The following is a 23,141-nucleotide window of genomic DNA, read 5'->3' as shown; positions in this document are numbered from 1 at the left end:
TTTTTTTATTTGTCTAGACCCTCCTTTCTGACTAATTCTCTATTATCTTATTCAATCGCTCAATACAACTGGCTGTCCGCCTTGCACGCACGCCTCAATTCATTCCTAAGTTGTTTTTGATTCTTTCTTCCAGAAATCCATGTTATAGACTATGAATCAAGTGTGAAAAAATAAACAGGTAATGCATTTGTGCCTCCTGCGCGCTTCCTTAATTAAAGAACACATTGTAAAAAATGTAGCGCATTCATTCACAGACGAGACTACCTGGCATGGAGAAACATATAGAAACATCTACCGTACTTACAGGAACACTGAGGTGTACAGAGTCTCCATATGAAAACTACTACGACAATAATAATAATAATAATAATAATAATAAGTAATATGTTCACTAGTTTAGCCTTCTGAGCACACGACCAGTACAGTTAAAGCCAGGCAAGTCAACAATTAAATCTTGGACAATTAACACCTCCAGCCACACAGGTGCGACGAGTTTACGATACTAATTAGAAGGAGCCCACCCCGAACTTGATAAATAGGGACCAGTCGCGGCAGGCTTGTTAAGACAGCTTTCAGGTAAGAACTTTGCAAGTGTTAGTATGAACGGCGATGGGAATAATGTTTGCTGTTAAATAAACACACACACGCACGAGTGCTTGCGAAACACTACAAAGTAGTTCTACAGCTTGTGTTGAAAATTGCGCAGGCCTGGGCACGCACGCTGCGCAAGTTGAAACAGGTTTGATAGCGCACAAAGACTGCCTGTACTATAGGATCGCTCCACTGCCTTGATCCAATATACCTTCAACAACAAAACCAACCTTAATGAACCCATTGAAGGTGTCGCGCAACAGTTGCCTTATTACACATGCTGGAGGGCCGCTGATCTATGTATAATATATATTTTTTAATATGTACAATACCGCCCTTCAATCACTGTGTGCATAACTGCACCATGTTCAGTTTAATATCTTTTTAAATAATGCATGCATTTTTTCTCTCAAAGTTATGCCAGGGCAGTTTTTCGAACTCCATGTCGTTCACACACACACTGTTTTAAATGTTCTACCGAAGGAGATATGAAATAGGCGTATACGTTCTTTAGCACACGACTTTGTTAAATTGAATTCAATAAATCGATCACACGGATAAGCAGGCTGCTGTCGAGTGATTTGATCTGAACGCGGTGTCTTTTACATGTGACACGTTCTAAAGCCTATATATTTTCTTTCTTCCAGCAATGTGGCGAAAACTATTGCTGATATGCGTGTTCTATGTGCTGAGCGGCGGTGAGTCTTTAGCTGTATTAAATCGCTGGGCTTTTCAGAACGTGGTAATCTGTTTACCCCTCCCAGCAGACCCAAACTTGAACGCTTGCCCCTGTTTTGTCACTGGGAATAGGTCCTGTTTTTATTTGCAGCAATAGGCGGTAATGCACGATTTGCTCATGACTATTTTAGTTAACTCGATACAGACATTTTGTATACACCCTTTGCCTGTAACTACTGTATAGGAAAATATTTCAAAGCAGAAACATTTTATAAAAAATAACACACAGAGCGATGAGCAGTAACTGTAAAAAATGAAAAAAGAGATTACCTTTTTGGGAGTTATGCAGGTTGGTTGTCCAAAATCAATTCTGTTTGAGTTTTGTTAAAGGCGGCTGGTTCTTGGTCATTCCTTTTGTGCGACTGTGTCTCGGCTTGAACCGTGACTTCCTGTATTGCTGTTTAATTTGGGAGCCGGGGGAGGAATCTTTTAATATTCAGAGTTGATGTAATTTGAGCCTCATCGTCAGGTCGCTCTACCCGTTTACAGAATGTATTGTCAGTTAGTGTTAAGCTTAAGCCATTGGGAAATACTGCTGAGTAGTCAAATTCATGTAACTGTAGGTTTTTGTAGGGTGAAGTCTGCAGTGAGATCATGCAAATAGGGTAATTAACAAATGATACAGAACATGTTTAACTTTATATAAAGCTTCTGTCTCTATGTATGTATCTAAATATGTATGTATGTATGTATGTATGTAGGAACATCAGGCCCTAAATGTATCTAAATCAATATGGTTCTGCAGTACATGTAGCTTCAAGTTTTTTTTAACTCTCTCCCCCCACCCCCCCACCCCCCCACCCCAGGTATCTGCTCAGCAAGTCCTGCTGGCAGAGAGTTTGTCAATGTTTTCCTGCAGCACAATGGCCCGAGCTTGGACTCGCGTCTGGAGGTGATGATAACCGCCTACTCTGCCTCTACCTTGGTCAAAGTGCAAGTCTACCAGTCCTCTTTCAGGAAGGAGTTCACTCTCTTTGCTGGCCAGAGGATGTCTGTAGAACTCCCGAGGAAGGTTCAGATGCGGGGAAACACCTATTCCTCAAACGCTTGCATCGTGCAAGCTGATCAAGAGGTCTCTGTCTTGGCAGTCAGCTGCAAGTCAAGAGCTTGTGTCACATCCCTGCTCTACCCAGTCGGGTACTGGGGCAACCATTACTATGCCATCACACCTCAAGTGCCCCAGCAAGAGACCTACGGGCAGATCGTTATCACCAACCACGAGTATAAGAATGCCATTGAAGTCTCCATTACCAGCCAGGTCACTTTTCAAGGCACCAAATACTCCAAGGGAGACGTGGTGAAGATTACACTGTCCGAGTTTCAGAGCGTGCAGCTGCAGGGTGCCAACAGCTTATCTGGCACAGAAATCAGGACACGGAAATCTGTGGGTGTGATGTGTGGATTCACCTGCTCCCCAAAAAACAAAGTGGCAAAGTGTCACTACGGGTTCCAACAACTCATCCCTGCCCCCAGCTGGGGGCTCAGCTATGTGGTACCACCCCTGCCTTCCCCTTCAGGTTCGGACTTGGTCTACATAGTTGCTTTCCAGACCACCAGGATCCACATCCAGTACAACACAGCCCAGCAACTGAAGGACGTGCTGGGTGGTACGGTAGCCCAGTTTCAGGTTGACCCCTCCAGTCCCATGTACATCACGGCCTCCAAGGGCGTACAGGTGATCTACTTCTGCACAGGGAGCGTTCCTGGGGCTCTGCCCGCCGTCGCCCCCTTCATGATGGGCATAGCAGACACTGGCACATACTGCTTCAATTACGCCTTCACCGCAATGCCATCCTTTCAGAATAGCGCTGTGATGGTGGCCAATGGTGCGAACGGGATCCTGATTGCGCTCGATCAGAAACCCCTGCCCCCAGATGTTCACTGGAGTCCTGTGAAAGAGTCTGACTACTCCTGGGCAGTGATGGCCATTGCCATTGGGGATCACAGTGTCAGGCAACAGGATGGCATCTTTGGGCTGTACATTGTTGGCACTGCCTCAGAAAGTTCCTATGGGTACCCGGCAGTGTGCACAGAAGAAAGTAAGAGTTTCAATAATTGATTATTTCAGTTAACATGTAAATAGCCATGCTGGTCCACGCTCAAGGTTCTAACATTTCTCATTTTATATAATTTTGTGGATCCTATTAATGATTTAAAAAATGTAAAATAACTTTGTCAAGTCCTGCATAGAGGATTCATAGAAGTCAGGCATCAGTTTTGTGTGACATTTGCCTTTTTTTATTTGGGTGCAGATGAGGAATGATCTCTTAATATGGGTTAAATGAGCAGCAGTGTGGAGTAGTGGTTAGGGCTGTGGATTCTTGACCGGAGGGTCGTGGGTTCAATCCCAGGTGGGGGACACTGCTGCTGTACCCTTGAGCAAGGTACTTTACCTAGATTGCTGCAGTAAAAACCCAACTGTATAAATGGCTAAATTGTATGTAAAAATGTAATTCCACGTAAAAATAACGTGATATCTTGTAACAATTGTAAGTCACCCTGGATAAGGCAGTCTGCTAAGAAATTAATAATAATAATATTGTAGCGTGCACGGGGGAGGCAGCAGCATGGCTGGTAGGTGATGTAATCGCACACACAAACCCGATATACGGCTCTTTTGTACAGCGGTATCGGTGCTATGCTTTAGTGCGAGAGGTCCCGGGTTCACGTCTGCCTGCGTTAACCAAGATCGCTACAATATGATACCTGACTTATGGGTGCACTGTGATCTCTTGGATGCATGCATTGGCTGCATATTCATTTAAAACCAGATATTCTACAAAGCTAGTTAGTGATTTATTTATGTATTCTTTTTGAAGAGTCCATTGAAGAATTGGCTTGTGACAGTTGAATGAATACTTACGCTGATCTATATTTGCAGTTGCGGATCCCTGCCAAGTTGTGCGCTGTGGTTACAACAGCAGATGTCAGGTTAGAAACAACAGCGCAGTCTGCGTCTCGGACTCTAGAACCTGCTGGGCGTGGGGCGACCCCCACTATCACACCTTCGATAGGACAGATTTCGACTTCCAAGGCAACTGCACCTACACACTCGTCCAAACCCCCTGTGGGGGCTCTGACGCAACCCCCTCGTTCACCATCCAGGCAGCCAATGAAAACCGAGGGAGTGCTCCGGTGTCTTTCGTCAGAACGGTCTACATCACGCTTATGGGGGTCAACATCACGATTGTGAAGGAGGAGCAGGCATTTGTGAGGGTGAGGTGGAGATTGAGAGTGGATCTCATGGTGTGGGTGCCATGGATTGCTTGCTTGCTAACTAAATAAACAATGCACTTTTTATATGGACTACTACTGAACAGGGCATACTAAACTATGTCCCCTAATAGCTTACTGCAGTAAGCTCGCAAGACCACTTAAGGGTTTAAAAAGAAACAAAGCACTATTAAGGCTGCCGTGAAGTCACGTGGCTTGGGGGTATATCCACACTTGTTGATATTTGTATTAAATGCAGGGCGGGGGGAATGACGACCCAAACGTGGTTCTGGCATTGGCTCATTAATTCAGCAGCAGTGTTGATGCTCCATAATCAAGTGAAACTATTGCCTCGTTGTGTTCCCCATGGCTTGTTATAGTAAGCCAAAGCATGTGTGGATTGACCTATAAGTTCATGCCACGACTGCTTAAAGGGATATACAGTAAGAGCTCCAAGTAGCATACCTAGCGTGTGTTACGATTTCTATGGGAATCCATTTTGCATGTAAACAGTGCAAACTAGTGGGAAGCTTGACTAATAACACCAACAACTTTTTAGGTATTTCTAGGTTTTGTGCATGAACAGTTTTACAATGTACAGAAGTTAAATTATGCATTTGAAATTCGCATGCAGCCCACATCCTCCCATTATTTCCCACTTCTCTCTCTCTCTTTTTTTTATTTTAATTTTTTAGGTAAATGGTGTAAAGCATTACCTGCCTCTCACGCTCCAGGACGGTAAAATAAAGATCTACTACAGCGGGTCTTTCGCTGTTGTGGAAGCGGACTTCGGCCTTGCAGTGAAGTACAACTGGAATCACCACTTGGTGATCAATTTGGCCAGTAAATTCTCGGGCCAAGTTTGTGGGCTCTGCGGCAACTACAACGACAACCCCGCTGATGACTTTGTGACCCCAGATGGCACAGCAGTATCAAGTGGAACTGAGATGGGCAGGAGCTGGAAGGCGAAGAGGGACGACGGTCCCTTTTGTGTTGACGACTGTAATGACCAGTGTCCGCAGTGTAGCGAGGATCTGTCCAGGGCATATGGGACTGTGAGCTACTGTGGTCTGCTTGTGAAGCAAGATGGGCCATTCAGAGACTGCCATTCCTGGGTCGACCCTGAGGCTTATGTGCTTAACTGTGCCTTCGACCTGTGTGTCTACCAAGGAGACCAAACCCTCTTTTGCCGGGCTCTGAAGACGTACGCCGATACCTGCCAGGGAGCTGGGATCAAAGTGTACGACTGGAGAGGGATTACACAGTGTCGTAAGTACATGAGAGTGATTGCTGTATTTTCTTTTTGACTAGGTTTAGATAGTTGTGACCACTTTCTGATGTGCTTCCTTGGTGCAGGAACATTGCTGATGAGTTTCCTTAGTTTGACCTCATACTAAATGTTTCCTGAATATGCAGGGTCTTCAGAATGTTTAGTACTGCACAGGGTTTGGTTTAATGGGACAGTGTAACTGGTATTTAAACAAGTGCAATTAACAGTTTTTGTAAATTTACCATTTTGAAGTGATATCTGTTTTCAATGCATATAGACTGACATTCTAGAAAACCAATTCTATATTATCTGGAATATAATCGATCTGCACCCACTAGATTTGTTTAATTGTATTCCAATTTCACTTTCTTCACCCCGTCACTATACTGTAAATAAATTATTATTTTTTTTGCAGCAGATGTTGGTTATGATTTCATTGTTCATATGTTAACATTGCATGCTTTGCTTTCTTCAGTCAGTTTGACTTTGGCCCTTGAAATCAGCCATAACATTAACCCTAAAGATCTTTTGCTCTCCTCTTAGCCATGAACTGCCTGGAGAACAGTCACTATGAGTCTTGTGGATCTGCCTGCCCAGCAACATGCAGTGACCCTGAAGCCTCAGCCAGGTGCCAGCTGCCTTGTGTGGAGACCTGCCAGTGCAACGTTGGGTATTTGAGGAGCGGCAATCTGTGTGTTCCTGCCCAGCGATGCGGCTGCACCTACCAGGGATACTATTACCCGCCCAGTGAGAAGTTCTGGGCTGACGAGAGCTGCACACAGCAGTGTACCTGTGATCTCTACACAAGCCGGGTGACGTGCATACAAGCTTCATGCAAACCCTCTGAGGAGTGCAGGCTTGTTGATGGGGTGTGGGGCTGTTATCCTTCACTTAAGAGTTCATTCAAAACCTGTTCAGCTGAGGGAGACCCTCACTACACCACCTTCGATGGACGCTGGTATGACTTCCAGGGCACCTGCATTTACCAGCTGGTGGCGCTGTGTTCCTACAATCCCAGTTTGACTCCATTTGAGGTGCATGTGCAGAACGACAACCGGGGAAGCACAGTGGTGTCTTACTCCAAGATGGTACGGGTGAAGGTGTATGACATGACCATTGAGATCACCAAAGGCTACAGCGGCAAGGTTCAGGTGGGTTGGTTTCAACCGTTTCTTTAACTTGCTGATGAATTTTCTGAGTACCAATACTGATGCATGGATATGTCTGGTTTTCCCATACAGGTGGATGGCATCTTGACCAACCTTCCTTATTCCTTGAGTAATGGCAATGTGAAAATATACAAGATTGGGATGACTGCAGTTGTACGAACTGATTTCGGTCTCTCGTTGACCTTCGACTGGAATAGCCGTGTCACTGTCACTGTGCCTGATGCATACTCTGGCTCCCTCTGTGGCCTTTGTGGGAACTACAATGGTGATCCTGCTGATGACCTGATTGGAAAGAACGGCCAGACGGTCCTCAGCCCAGATGCATTTGGAGGGAGCTGGAAGACTGGCGACGTTCCTGGCTGTGTTGACGGCTGTCAGGGTTCCTGCTCAGAGTGCAGTGATAAAGAGAAATTGGCTTATGCAGGGAGTGGCTTCTGTGGAAGGATCACAGACCCCAGAGGGCCTTTCAGAGACTGCCTTGGTGTTGTGGATCCAAAGAGGTTCTTTGAGAATTGCGTCTATGATGTCTGTATCTACAAAGGTCTCCAGTCTATCCTGTGTCAGTCTATCGCTAGCTATGTGGCTAGGTGTCAGGAAGTGAAAGCCAACATCTACTCCTGGAGATCCAAGGGCTTCTGTGGTAAGAGTCTTCCTGAAGCACAGATTTCCAAGGTGCTGGTATTTATGAAGCCTAATTAGCAGTGCCTAAAAAGTATGATGGTTCTGTCACTAGCTAGTGAACCCTGTGTTGAGAGTAAATGTCCTTGCCTTACCTGGGGTCAAACCCCCTACAGTATCATAGCCAGTAGATTTTCACCAGGATCCACTTCTCACCTGAACCTGTGTGTGTGGGGTTTTGTTGTTTGGTGTGTGTGTGTTTTTTAATCATTTTCTGCTTCTCCCCACAGATATGCCCTGCCCTGCCAACACCACCTATGAGTTGTGCACAGCTGCCTTCCCCCTTACCTGTGTTGAATCTCCAGTCCCTCTTGGTGCTCCCTGCATGGAAGACTGCCGGTGTGTGTCTGGTTTCGTACTCAGTGGGGCGCGTTGTGTCTTATCTTCAGAGTGTGGCTGCCGGTACAACAACATGTACTACCAAGCTTGGGAGATCTTTTTCCCAGACAAGCTGTGCCAGCAGCAGTGCACTTGTAGGTCAGACGGCCAGGTTGAGTGTCGCCCCTACTCCTGTGCCAAAGGTAAAGAATGCAGAGTAGAAAATGGAGTGCGCAAGTGTATCCCGGTGACGGTTTCCGGCACGTGCTCTGCCTCTGGGGACTCGCACTACCGCTCCTTCGATGGGCGTGCCTTCGACTTCCAGGGCACCTGCACCTACACGCTGGCTGTGAGCTGCCCTAAATGGGGAGCCATGGGTAGTGTGGAGCCTTTCTCTGTGCACGTGCAGAATGAGAAGTGGGACAGAGGGACAGTGTCTGTTACAAAGCTGGTGGAGATGGGGATCTATGGGAGCAACTTTACCTTGACGCAAGGGCTGAGCGGAAAAGTCAAGGTAAGATTTCATAGGTGGTCTATACTGTCTTTATACTTCCACTTCCTCTGGTCCTGATGCTGCTTGCCCATTGTGCATTTACACTGCAGCTAATATTAAATGAAGTTGGTGCTATTTTGCAAATATTTCTTATTTAGTAGATTTGATGACAATGTATTTAATGAACTGTGGAGGAAATCCTGGTTTTAACTGTTTTTGCTTTTAGGTCAATGGAGTGCTGGAGAACCTCCCTTTTGTTCTCGGCGATATCAGAGTTTACCGCAAAGGGGTCAATGTGGTGATTAAGTCAAGCACGGGTATAAAAGTCACCTATGATCTGCATTACCAAATGTCCGTGACGGTGCCTCAAACCTACATGGGCCAGATGTGCGGTCTTTGTGGCAACTACAATGGGAACCCGAGGGACGATTTCCAGCTTGCAGATGGCAGCCAGACTACAGACATCCGGGCGCTGGGCTCTTCCTGGAAGGTGTTTGTGCCGGGCGCTGACTGCGAAGATGGCTGTGGGAACGACTGCCCTCGCTGTGACACGACATGGATGGCAGTCTTCAAATCCAAGGTCTACTGCGGGATGATCACTGCTCCAAGTGGCCCTTTTGGTTCCTGCATCTCCAAAGTGAAGCCCCATAGTTACTTCAATGACTGCGTGTACGACCTGTGTCTGTCTTCTGGAGACGTCAAGCAGCTGTGTCACAGCTTACAGGCTTACACAGCCGCCTGCCAGGAGGCAGGGGTGCAAATCCAACCCTGGAGGAACGAGTCTTTCTGTCGTAAGTATCGAGGCCTCCCTCACTTCAATGTTTCTCAATTTAAAAAAAAAAATTAAAAAATTGGATTGTACTACCTGATTTTTCTTGAGATACCCAAGCGCTGTTGGGTGAACTCTCTCCAGAGCAATGGCTAATACAGCGCTCCCTGTTGGGGCCCTAGCCACATTGCAAGTGACCGTGCCCCTCGCTAGGTGAGCTGCTGTGGTCCCCAGTCCGTGTTAAATTGTTAGATTGATATATATTTGTTTAATTAATGTCTGCAGTGTATCGGAGGAACTGGATGCCATTATGCCTGAATCAGTGTGTTTGTTTTTTGTTTTCTCTCCTCCTCTCCAGCACTACAGTGCCCCCCTTTCAGCCACTATGCTCTTTGTGCAGACTCTTGTTTATCTACCTGTTATGAAGTTTCTGACGTCCTGGATTGCTCTGGGAAATGCTCGGAGGGCTGCGAGTGTGACGTGGGCTACATCTTTGACGGCCATATCTGTGTTGCAGCAGAGGAGTGCAGCTGCTTTGAGAATGGAAGAAGATACAGGGTACTGCATGAGTGCTGTTGATGTATACGGGTCCCCACAGACCACACTGTACTGCAGAGACCAATATACAGGACTCCCTCGACCTTTAAGCTTTTGATAACTCGCACAGGTTGTGTTATTCAGTTAGGCCAAGTTGACAGTACAGGGATGGAAAGGAGATTCATTTTGCATAGCGGTTTTACCTTTTTCAGATGTTATGAGCTTCATTTAGCCACAGTGTATATTGTAGGTAACAAGCTCAGGTGTGTCATCAACATATTGAAACCAGAACAGATTAAACTGCTATGCAGTGGGAGTTTTGTTCCCATCCCTGTAGTGACAGATACAAGTACTGTACATCTATCAGGGTCCTTCACTAATTCAGCTTTTCAATATTTCCTTTTTTTTGTCAGGGATTACTGTACTTTTTAAATCTTACTAATATGCTTGTGCGGTCTGGAAGTTTACTTGACTAATTGTTTCCCGTGTCTTCACTCATAGCGCGGAGAGGTAATGTTGATGGATTACTGCACAAAGAGCTGTACTTGCGCTCCGCCAGGACCGAACTGCAGGGATTTCCGCTGCTCTCCTGACCAGACGTGTGGCGTCCAGAACGGTGTTCTGACTTGTCTTGATCCAGGTGAAGGTGTTCAGCTGATTCACATATCGCATGGTGGCTACAATTCACAGAGGCTCTGCTGCTGCGTTGATGTGTTGTAACTTGTCAACCCCAGAAGCAACACACTTCCTTTTTTTCCCCAGTTGTGCCAACGAGCAATAACCAGAGCTTTTACTACACTGTAAACCTTCCAGTACTGCTTTTCACATGAACCTAAACAAGAATGCGTTGATGAACTGTGCAATATCATACCCTACCAAGCTGTTCTCTAAATAAAGGCTCATCTCCAGTAGACATGAACATGACACCAAAGACCTTAGGTTCTTAATACTAAAATAAATATTTTTTGTTGCCTTATTTATTGATTTTGTTTTGTTTTGTTTTTTGAAGGATTACAAAAGTGCAGTTTGTTTTGTCTGCATTTCTGGTTGTGTTTTTTTTCTTTAACTATAATGAAAGCAGTTAATGGAAATTTAAATGTGGATTTCCCTAATGTCAAACTGTAACCTATAGATCTGTGTTCCTGTAGATCTGTGCAAAATAACTTGTGGCCCGATGGAGACCTGCAGACTGCAGAATGGAGTGGGGGTCTGTGTTCCTCTGTCCACCGTTAACTGCTGGGCCTGGGGGGACACCCATTACCGCACCTTTGATGGGTATAACTATGACTTCCAGGGCACCTGCACGTACGTCCTTGCCATGAGCAACGGGAGCAGCTATGGGCTGGTTCCCTTCTCCATCGAGGAGAAGAACGAGAACCGAGGAAACGCAGAGGTGTCCTTGAAGAGGGTGGTGCACATCTCTGTGCATGGCTTCAAGGTGTGCATTCACAAGCAGGAGCACAGCACAGTCCGGGTGAGTGCTACAATACACTCTCTACGGAGAGCGTGAACTGGTAAATGTGTGGGGTGCATATACTTGGATTGAGGTTGGTCTTTGCACTTGTAGAATAATGAATGTAGTCATTTTAAAAAGATGCGTACATCATCCCTTGACATGCTTGTCTGGAATCAGGCAAAAACACAAACTATCAATCTGCAAAAGTTTTAAATCCCCCCCCCTTCCCTATATGAGATTCTCCATATGCACAGAAATTCTGCTCCTGTTGTAGGGTCAGCCTTGCCCCAACCCCCACCCCCGTTCACTCATGAAGTATGCAATTGGCTTAATCAGTTGTCCCACGTTTTGCAGGTCAACAATCAAATAGCCAATTTGCCTGTGACGCTCGCAAACGGACAGCTGCGGGTGTACCAGAGAGGCGTTGAGGCGATACTGGAAACGGATTTTGGCCTGCGGGTCTCCTATGACTGGAACTCCAACCTTATCATCAACCTGCCTGGCAGCTACCAGAATAAAACAGACGGCCTCTGCGGCAACTTCAACGGCGTTCCTGATGATGACCGGACGCTCCAGAATGGAACCCAGGCAGCCACCGTCCAGGAATGGGCCACGAGGTGGAAGGTGAACGATGGAGACGAGGGGTGCTGTTCCTCCTGCCAAGAGCAATACAAACCCTGCACACCAGAGGAGACGTCCCTCTACAAGAGCCAGGTGTACTGTGGGATTCTGAACCAGCAGGACGGGGGGCCGTTCGGACAGTGTCATCGTCTGGTCGACCCTGACCCGTTCTTCACAGGCTGCGTCAACGATGTCTGCCAGCATGGCGGCACCAGGCAGGTTCTCTGCCAGGCTCTGGAGGCGTATGCTGTCCTCTGCGGGCGAGCTGGGGCCACTGTCATGGAATGGAGGGACATGTGTGGTTGTCGTAAGTGTTTTTTTTTTTCTTAAACCTACAATTTGGTAGATATTGCATCTGAATTTGCAGCAGCAGATGGTTCATTTGAAACATCGCTTATTTAGTTTCAGCTTTGTCACAGTGGGTTTGCGGTTGACTGCTTATAATTACTCTGCTCTGAATGGGCTGCATTCTGTTATCTCTATTTGACTTATTTCTGGAGCAGTTTTGTTAACGTTTTCAGATTTGCCTTCCTCCAGCTCTTTCCTGCCCGGACAACAGCCACTATGAATACTGTGGCAGCGCTTGTCCTCTTTCCTGTGGTATGCCCCAGGGGATTATGACGTGCATCAGCGTGTGTGTGCAAGGCTGCTTCTGTGATCCGGGCTACATGTTGAGTGTGGAGGGGTGTGTCAAGCCGGAAGACTGTGGCTGCGTCAGTGACGGCCGGTATTACAAGCCGGGGGAGAGCTTCTGGACCTCCAGCCGTTGTCGGCAGCATTGCATCTGCGACTCTGGGACGAAAACGATCCAGTGTAAAAACGAGGAATGTGCTTCAGACCAGAGATGCATGCTCCTCGAAGGGGTCTTGGACTGCCACCCATTCAGCAGCTTCAAGTGCACCGCCCTGGGCAGGTCTCACTATAGCACTTTTGACGGCTTCCTCTACGACTTCCAGGGCTCTTGCTCCTACCAGCTTGTCGGCGTTTGCTCGGAGGGACAAGCGCTCGACCCTTTTGAAATCCAGGTGTTTGACGGCAACTGTGGGAACAGGCTCTTCTACAGCAAAGATATCAACATTAAAGTCTATGGAACTGTTCTCATCATCAAGAAAGCTTTTCCTTGCAGAGTTCAGGTAAGGTGTGTTTTTTTTTTTTCTGTAGTTTTTAAAAATTACAAATGTTAATTGTATTTAGAGTTCTAGTTGCTATTCCAACTGCTGTATCTTCTGAGACTCATCTGCTGCGTAGGGTTCAAGTATGCCCAACCCTTGCATTGCTTTGGTTTTCCAGGTAAATGGCTTGCATGCAGCTCTGCCCTACTATTTCAACACTGACCAAATAATCATCTATCAAAGTGGTTGGTCTGTGGTGGTGGAGACAGACTTTGGGTTGAAGGTGGTGTTTGACTGGAACAGTGCCATCACCGTCTCGCTGCCCAGCACTTACAACGGCGCAGTCTGTGGCCTCTGTGGCAATGCCAACGATGACACCAGCGACGACCTTCTGACCCGCAATGGAGAGCTGGCGCTGAACCCGCAGGAGTTTGGGACAAGCTGGCAGAATGAAACGACATCGGTCTGCGAATCAGTCTGCAGCCCTGGACCCAAAAACTGCACCACAGAGCAGGAGCAACGGTTCGAGATGGATCAGTACTGCGGCATCTTGCTCAATGCAGTTGGCCCCTTCGCTCATTGCCACGCTGCGGTTGACCCAGAGCCCTACCTGCGTAACTGTGTCTCCGACTCCTGTGCTTACGGAGGCCACTTCTCTGCCATCTGCAATTCCCTCGCTGCCTACACTGCTGCCTGCCAAGCATCTGGTGCGACTGTGTACCAGTGGAGGAGTGATACCTTCTGTGGTAAGTGTGGGTCTAAAGCATGTTCCATTTAACGCATTGAGTTAAGTAAATGTATATAAATTCTAAATCCTAGATAAATGAACACAATTCAGATATAAACTTAATATAATCCCATCTGATATAAACTTAATAATCCCATCTGATTTTATGAATCCTCTTGGATTCCAATATTGGTGCGTCCCTAGGAATTGCATTGAATGTTGGTTACAGACTTTATTTTATACCCTCAAGTAAAGGGTAATTTCCAGCTGAAATGCACCTGGACATTTTTGATACATACTATAAGCCACATATGATGGTGAAAATGGTTCCTGGATAGATGGTGTTTGCATGCATTCTTTTCCATAGTGAGCAATGAGCTAGACAGTGTGTCCCCACTGCCCCCCGCTCACCAATGGCTTTCTTGCAATCGACTGCAAGATGTCCAAGTAATTAAGTTGAGCTTTTGCATTATATCCAAGAATTAGTGTTTGATTTTGATGCATACTCGGGTTTTTACAGTACAGCATGTCTGCTTACAGTAATCTTCTGTTCCTTCCCAAGATGCTGTTTGCCCTCTGAACAGCCACTACAATCTGTGTGGAACCAGCTGTCCTGCCACCTGTTCTGGCCTTTCCACCCCTGTTGGATGCAATGAAGGATGTAAAGAAGGCTGCCAGTGTGATAGTGGATTTGTCCTCAGTGGAGACAAGTGCGTCCCTCCCTCGGATTGCGGGTGCGTGTATAAAGACCAATACTACAGCAAGGGCATCTTCTACCCAGACGAGCAGTGCAGGCTGCAGTGCTTTTGCGAAGATGCTTCTGTCCAGTGTAACCAGTTCAGCTGCGGCCCCCAGGAACTGTGTGGCGTGAAGTCCGGTGTCCGGAAGTGCCTCCCCATTGATCAAGGCAAATGCTTGGCAGTTGGAGGCACAGGTTTTGTCACTTTCGATGGGCACCAGTTCACCCACCATGGAGCCTGCACCTACATACTGGCTAAATCCCAGGGGCAGGGTTTAGTGAACTTCACCGTGCTTTTGCAGACCAAGACAGACGGCGGCAAGGTTGCCCTGACGAGGATGGCGGTCTTGCTTGTGCATGGGTTCAACATCACAGTCGAGCAAGCCGTGCAGTGGCAGGTGAAGGTGAGTCTTTAAAACCTGCTACTGTTTCACTGTGCCTTTGACAATCAGGAATATACAGTGTGGGACCTGCTAATTAATGTTGGCATGTTTTGATCTTCATGATTTAAACATGCTGTTTGCAATGGGCAGATTCAAACCTTCTTTAAGTTTCTTGTTTTCTTCCAGTTTGTCATTCCTGCTCTTGTTGGGTTTAGCAGGCTCCTAAAACCTTGCTTTTATTTTTTCCCTACTTTGTAAAGTGAACAGCAGATGGCAGTGCAGCACCTGGAATTGGACTTTATTTTTTTTTTTTGTTTACCACCATGTGGTAATAGTTTTGACAGCTACTTCCTGATGGGGTGAAAAACAAGCAGAAAATGTAATTGTTATAAAAAACCTATGAGGAACATTGTTACTACATATAACCCAAAGTGTTTTAGATTTTTATATTTGAATCTGTGTACATTTTTTTTAACCCTATTAGATTTACAATTTAGGAATGTGTTTTGGTTCTGGTGGACTTAAGCAAATCTGACCTGAGTTTGAAACAAATTGAAACAGTTTATTGATTATCAAATACTTTTTTCATCTGCATAGCTTTTATTCCAGTTTTAAATATTAGAAACGAATGTTCTGACTTACTGCACCCTTTTGATGTTGATGGAGAAATTCTTGGATGTTAAATTGGGGTTTGAAATTGTGTTTTTTCTAGGTCAACGGAGAAGATTTCAATCTTCCCCTAAAGCTAAACAGAAGTCTGATCTGGGCCTACCAGGAAGGAGGAAGCATCGTGCTCCAGACAGACTTTGGACTCAAGCTCTTTTCCAGTTCCTCTCATTACCTTCAACTCTCCGTTCCTGGGAGCTACAGAGGTCGCGTGTCTGGCCTCTGCGGGAACTTCAATGGCAGAGTCGTGGACGACCTGCTGCTTCCCAGTGGTGCCCTGGCCTCAAACCTCCCAGGCTTTGCAGCCGGCTGGACAGTGGCTCGCGATGGAGAGCTCTGTGAGGACGGCTGTGGTCTGAAGTGTCCCTTCTGTGATCCAGCCCGAAAAACCCTATACAGCAGCAGCTGTGGACTGATCACCTCGGCAAGCGGACCCTTCAGCACCTGCCAGTCCCTAGTGGACCCCAGACCGTATTTCCAGCTCTGTGTCAAAGCCCAGTGTGACACAGCTGGCAGCCAGGAGGCTCTCTGCCGATCTGTGGAAGCCTATGCGACCGCCTGTCAGGTGGAGGGTGGAAGCATTAAGCCTTGGAGACGTGCTGATTTTTGCAGTAAGTATTTGCAGAAAAGGAGGCTTAAGTGTCTTGTCAGCAGAACACAGCCAGATGAAGGTCTGTCTAGTGCAAGGGCCACCCATTGGGCTGCTTTTATATTTAGTTTTCAACTGGCTAATGGAGTTTAAATAGATGTGTGTCACATTTTGAAGTGAATGAAAATGACTTGTATATTAAAGAAAAAAAAGAGTGGTTTCTTGTATGCCTGTCATTGAGATGGGCAGCCAGTAACAGGTCTGATCTGTGCGATTTTTAACTTTACCCACCTGGATTGTATTTTGTAGCACTTCCTTGCAAGCAGAACAGCCACTTCGATGTGTGTGCAGACAGTTGTGGAAACACTTGTGCTGGGATCACCAGCCCGTTCCCCTGCGAGGGGAAGTGCTTGGAAGGGTGTCGGTGTGACGATGGCTATGTCTTCGATGGTGACAGATGTGTGCCCATGAGCAGCTGTGGCTGTGTGTATGACGGCAGATACATTAAGGTAATGGACATCCGGAGCCCTTCTTGCATTATTCACTAGTCGGGTTAAATCCAGTTTAACTGTGCATTGGATTCCCACGCTCAACCTGACTTAGTGGTAGCAATGAATATTGCAGCTCTTCACTTTCTGCAATGTGGTCATGTTCTACTGAAGATATTGCCTCAATGGAATTGAACTGGCACGAAGATACCTGTTATTTAGTAAGGCTGAATCACTGTTTTGAAAGTGAACTTAAACAGCTTACAAATGAAGGTGACCGCTATTGTACAGGTCCAACCCTAGAGCAGAATGTGCAGGCTGCATCCAATCAAGGGTGGAAAGGGACTAATGAGTGTACTTTTTATCTGTGTAACTGTGTGTGTTTTGGGAGTGGGGGGTGGGGTGGTATTGCAACCTAATGCACGTGACACCCGATTTCACCTCTAACCTGTATACCGAAGTTCAGCCTGTTTTTATATAACTGCTTTCTGCAGTATAACCCTGTCGATTTTTATCATGCATCTTCCCTCAAGGCTCTGCTTTGTGTCTCTCTTTTGATTTTGTCTTTCAGTTTACTGAAAAGCTATACAGCAGGGACTGCAGCGAGAGTTGCTGGTGCCACCCGGCGGGAGGTCTGGTCTGTGAGAGCGTGGCTTGCGGGGCAGAGGAATCCTGCCTGGTCAGAAGCGGAGTGCGAGGATGCTTTGGGAAGGAAAGCGTCTGCCAGCTGATCCAGGGCTCTCGGCTGCTCTCCTTCGACGGGATGTCCGGGGTGCTCGGGACTGGAGCTTCGTATGAGCTTGTCTCCCTTTGTGAACAGGTTTCTGAGAAGTGGATCAGGATCGTGGTCTACAGTGGGCTGTGCAACGGCACCCTAACGCCAAGAGCCACTGCTCTGCACATCTTCTTGGGCCAGACTCTGATTACGGTGCAAACAGAAAATGTTTGGGTAAGGCCTTTTAATAGTGCAAGAAGGTGGGGGTGGGGTAAGATTAGTTATGATGCAAAGTTTGGATAAAGGCAATGTTGTGTGTGTGTGGGGGGGGGAGGTGTTTTCCCATTGCCTGCCTGTATGGGAGAGTTTGTCCCTTTTCTTGCAGGTCAATGGACGCTCGGTTACCCTTCCAGTGGATGTTGCCGTTGGGATTTCGGCCGGCCTTGACGCTAGTAATGGTGTGGTGGTAAGACAGGGCTCGGAGGTAGAGATCGGGTTCAGCTCCACTGGGGATGTGACGGTGAAAATAGCGTCATCTTGGTACTCTGGCAAACTCTGCGGTGCTTGTGGCAACCTGAACGGAGATCCTTCGGATGAAGGGATGAATTCCAACGGGCCAGTCGACTCCTCCTGGATTGCAAGAGATTTTTCTCTCTGGTGAGTGGTGGAGATTTCTGGCACACCTGAAAGATTTGAGGTGATGACTGCCAGGTTTAATGTTTCATTCAGCAAAATGTTCCTTGTTTTTTAATATATAGAAGACTAGTACCTTTTTTATATATAGGTTGTCAATATATGGCACCAAGTTGGACAAGCCCTTGGCTCAATACTTCAATAAATATTTCATTTTTTATTTGAAAATGACACGCTTTTGAACTACACATGGGTTAACTACGCATTCTGGAAATAGATTATGATCAGAAATCACCAGCAGGATGCTTGTTATTAGTCGACTTTATTTAGATCTGCAGCTGCTTGGATGCAGTAATTAACAAGCCTTACTGTATGAAATGGTCTGTTACTAAAGAAGAGTGTTTTCAAAAGAAAATACAAGGCGCATTCCCACTGGAACCTATTAACTACCCTCCTAATGCTGCAGAGTGTAGATCTCACACAATGTCAATCGCAAAGCATTTGAAATATTTCAACCACAACGGGTTCTATATAAAGAGTTCAAGTACGTTAATATTGTGGGTTCATCTTTTCATTACATGGAGTGACTTTGTTTGGTGGCTACCTCCCTCGTTAAGTCGCATGTGATTTATTTTATTTTTTGCAGCAGCCCCTGAGATGATGTTGGAAGACTGTGTGTGACAAATACAGAGCTCTTCTGTTTAAAACAAGTACAGTTCTTATTCTTGTCCTTGGTGTCTGTAAACTTATTTAAAAAGCTGTGACACTTTTGCTACAATAAAAAACAAGAGAAAGAAACCCTTGTGTTCACGTGTCAGTTTTTTTTAAAGTGTTCTTGATAACCATACCAGACTTGCATTTTGAGAGAATGCATTGTCAATTATTGAATTGCAGATATTAAAAGATGCTTTCTCACATAATGGAGCAGTAGAAGGAAGGTAGTCAAAGATTATTCTTAACCTCACCCATTGTGAATAACCCAGTCAGATTCGGTGAACAGGTCAGCCCAAGGCAAATGCATGTAGATACGAGACCATGTTAACTTGTTGACTTTCCCTTGCATTGCTGCTTGCCTCGCTGATAACCTCTGGCTCTAATGTGTGCCGAATTGCTTGACAAGGTTTGATCAACATCTTAGTTTCCTGATTCCCAACTCCCAATGACTCACAAATATATCTATACACCCTGTTGATCAACAAACCATACTGTCCAGTTAAGCTTTTTATATATATATATATATATACACTACACATTGTTTAATTAACTTAACAAACCATATAAATGCATTGAAGCAGAAGATGTGTACAGAGGAGGGAGGGCTGGTAAATGATTCATTCTTTTGTGTGTTTTTGGTTTTGTAGAGTTTGCACAACCAATAAATTGGGATTCCAAATAATTCCACTGCCTAAACAATTGATGCTATATTCTATCCAGTTGGTATTTTAATAAATATATTTATGGCGTATCTATCTCTTGACTTGGTGTAGTTGACCTGAATGAGTAAGACTTGTTCATACTAAATAAATAAATAAATTGGTAGCAACAACTTCAACTATTGCTATCGCTTAAGCCAGGGGTGTCCAATCACGGTCCCAGAGGGCTACTCCACTCCAGGTTTAACAGGTAAAATGAGATCCCAAACTACTTCAGGGTTTAGATGGAGGGTTAATTGGTTCAATTAAATACAGAAGAGTTGGAACAAAGACCATGAGTGGAAGGGCCAGCTTTGGCCACATTTGTCGTTTTTTTTTTTTTTTTTTTTAAACCTTCACTTTTGCATTTTTAGATTTGCTGATGGTAAAGACCAAACACTTTGAGATTGGCTTTGGTACTTGGTGCACAAGTGTTTTCTATGATTTTCCCAAGTTCCATTTGAGATGGGGAATCCTACAAAACTCTTTTCAAAGTTTCTACCACAGAGATAGTTTGTTGTGCATATGGTTAATAATCCCCTTTGTTGGTCAATGACTTTTATTTTAAAACAAATGTGTTTGGTAAGCATAATGACCAGAAAGCAAACACTAAGCATAGGTGTACTACTTTTTGGATTTCAATAAAGCATTTGTTTTGTGCAAAAACGCTTGATTTACAAATCCTGTATAACATCTAGTGACATAATGCAAGTTCATGCCAACTTTCATTATTGTAGAAAAGTAAATTGAGAATGCCAACTCTTCTTGCTCTCACTCGGTCCATTAATCTGGGGTATTGGCTTGGTGTGGTTACCAAAGCTTATACTTCTTTACTTCAGATGTTTTTTTGCAGAATGCATTGTACTCATGGTTGACCTTGTCTGGACTCGCCTCCCAGCGAGGTAATGCTCACTAATCGGTATCCTATTGCTTAATTATGAAACATAATGGTGGCAATTTACATTTTCTAAGGATATAAAATGCTGTAACACAAGGTATGTTCTTACTGCTGGCCAGTTTTCTTTGCTGTGCCTATTCTCCTCTTTCATGGAATTCAGAATTGTTCCAAACAATATGCAGGGCAAGATGCAGAAACGGGTTCAACAGGGGATTAAGTGATTTGTATGCCTCACTGGATCCAATGTAATAGTCCCTCTATTTAAAATGTCATGTGTTCCTCATTACACCCAAAAGATAAACATGATCTGTACATACTGAAGTGTCATGCCTTTCATCGCCTTATCTACAAATATGAGTTTATAGTTACCAATGTTGTGTTTTTTTTGTTTTTTGTTTTGCCAATATTTTTTCAGTTTCAGAATGACACGTTTGCCTCTTTCAATCCATCCCCAACAGTAACTTCTAACCTGTTCCTCAGTTACCTTATTGAATCCCGAATTTCAATTAAAGACCAGACTGGAACAAGGCTCTGGACTTGAATGGATTGGTAGAGTCAAGAGTGAGTGCCTCTAGTCAACTCTCCAGTATTTCTTCTCAAATTCACTTTTACCTGAAGCAGCAAACATGAGGTCTTGAAACATTTTATTTGTCCATCTTCTTCTACATAGGTCAAATAAAACCATATTTGGACAAATATGATTGACATAACAATATGAACAGTAAAGCAGACTTTATTTAATGTACATTTAGATTTTTCAGATCGGTAAAACCGTTTGGGGGGTCAGCCACACATCCCTGCCCTGGAATAAAAACCAGCAGACACAGGGAGTCCCCAGGACCAGTCTGGGAACCACTGCACTATTACAATACAAATAGAAGTGCTACCATGAAATGAAAAACAGTGGTTTAAATAAGACTCCCGTTGCATATCAATATGGTCCATTCCTGATGTTGCTATGAGTTTAATAAGACACACCTGAGCTTGTTACCTATAAACTACGGCTAATCAAGCTTGTAGTAAAACCAGGAACGGGTGAAACTGGAGGCAGAATTCCCAGCTTGTAGGCCCTTGACTGTTCCTCCAGTGTTAGAGGAAAGTCCTGTGCCAACATTCCTGACTCATTGGGTAGTGTAATTTAGAATCCCTGTTATCAATTCCAGTATCGACACCCAGATAAGGTACTATACTCTCATTGCTATTTCCCAGCACTGCAGGCATTGCCTTTCACAGAATAAGGTCAGTCATGTACACCTGTTTAAAGATAACTGATCTGTACCATTGAAGTTTACCTGTGGTGTGCTTTTTATCTGCCCTTTCTCACAGTTTTCTGTGATTATTTGGTTACACCTGATGCTTACAAAATATAAATCAAATAGGGGGTCCCCCAGTGCAGGGTGAGTCATACAGTCAGGGAGTGCAGAGTCATGTCTTGGCTGGGCGAAGTCAGCAGGGATTCCAGAATGTGCATCTCATTGCCTCTGGCACCTCCCCAAGTTAGGGAGGCTTAGTCGAGTCTCGCTACTTTATCAGAAAGCAGACCTTGTTGAACGTTAAGTTTTACACATTGCGATAGCATTCCAGCCAGCAGCCCTTACAAAGACAAGGGCTTGAAAATGAAATTCATATTCCATATCTTCATTGACATAAAACCACAATGAAGATTGCCTTTGATATTGACTCAATCCTGCTATAAACTGGACGGCAAGCTACCCTTGCTTAATTGTCCTAATTTTATACTATGCTGATCCCACCCTTCCTGCTTTATCCTAAGGTTTGAGTTAATGTTTAAAGATTAGATCAATAGCTTGCACAGGATATACATTTGACTATGACAATATTTAAAACACACACACTGCCTCCGGCTTATATTAAAATTTTTGGTTTAGGCAAAGTCCTGCCAGGTGATCAATGCAATAGATATGAAGGATTAAGATGCATACACTCTAGACACCCTTGACATTTGATTGTGAGTGTGTGTGTCAGTGTGTTTGGGTGTGTGTGTCAATGTGTGTTTCAATGTGTGTGTATTTGGGTGTGTGTAAGTGTGTGTCTGTCTAGCTGCTTGTTTACATTTAATACACCCACTGCAAATATCCGGGAAGGTGGCTTAATTTTGTGTGCCAACTTCAAGTTGGGGGTATTTAAAGAGCAGGACAGAAGTGGCCACCAAGCCAGGGGTCCTGTACAGGTAAGTGTGTTTCTGTCTCACTAACAGAGTATGGGATGTATCATACAGCATGTTACATCTCTGCCTTTGTGCTTCTTGATGGGTGAATACCATTGATTAGATTTGTTTTTAATGCCTGTCATTGCATTTATTATAAAATATGATTTATGTTATTTATTTTTTTATTAACAAAAATAGACCTATCTTATATAGGATATGTTCAGTTAAACCCCCAGCGAAATGTTCAAAATATTACAATATAGCTTGAACCATATATGTTAAATATATTTTAAAATATCTGTAATGTTTATACCAAACTATGCAAAAAGGGTATATTTGCAAATGTGTATGTAAGACCACTTTGTGCTTTTAGATCACTTATCCCCGGTGTTGAATATGTGTTATGCCACCGTACCAAATAACAAATAACTGTATGCTAATCGTATGCATTAATTTAATGATACCGCTGGAGATAAACTTTTTTTTTTTTTTTTGGGAGACCCTAGAGCAGGGGTGCCCAATCCTGGTCCTGGAGGGCCGGTGTCCTCCTGGCTTTTGTTGCAACTGTGCCCTAAATTACTTAATTGGACCAATCAAGCACTTATTGGAAGCTTAATTGGTCCAATTAAGCAATTTAGTGTACAGTTGGCACAAAAACCAGGAGGGACACCGGCCCTCCAGGACCAGGATTGGGCACCCCTGCCCTAGAGTATATCCAAACCAGAATTGTAAACTGTCATCATACTCTTCCAGTGA

At 44.8% G+C, this 23,141-nt stretch overlaps 1 protein-coding gene across 1 annotated transcript; it reads left to right on the top strand.

Moving 5' to 3' along the window:
• Positions 1-544: 544 nt before the first annotated feature.
• On the top strand, positions 545-18,703 carry LOC131709140 (IgGFc-binding protein-like). Its single transcript, XM_059011135.1, has 21 exons — positions 545-576; positions 1,239-1,289; positions 2,136-3,368; positions 4,211-4,545; positions 5,238-5,811; positions 6,356-6,963; positions 7,054-7,621; positions 7,890-8,491; positions 8,697-9,261; positions 9,598-9,797; positions 10,278-10,416; positions 10,925-11,250; positions 11,587-12,160; positions 12,391-12,986; positions 13,144-13,711; positions 14,255-14,835; positions 15,527-16,091; positions 16,379-16,578; positions 17,129-17,506; positions 17,658-17,929; positions 18,552-18,703. The coding sequence occupies exons 2-21, from the start codon at positions 1,241-1,243 to the stop codon at positions 18,559-18,561; spliced, it is 8,943 nt and encodes a 2,980-aa protein (XP_058867118.1). The 5' UTR covers positions 545-576; positions 1,239-1,240; the 3' UTR covers positions 18,562-18,703.
• Positions 18,704-23,141: the final 4,438 nt, after the last annotated feature.

Source organism: Acipenser ruthenus, chromosome 41, assembly GCF_902713425.1.
Source record: "Acipenser ruthenus chromosome 41, fAciRut3.2 maternal haplotype, whole genome shotgun sequence".
Taxonomy (NCBI): domain Eukaryota; kingdom Metazoa; phylum Chordata; class Actinopteri; order Acipenseriformes; family Acipenseridae; genus Acipenser; species Acipenser ruthenus.
The sequence above is the reverse complement of the archived record's forward strand: the minus strand, read 5'-3'. Positions and strand labels throughout refer to the sequence as shown.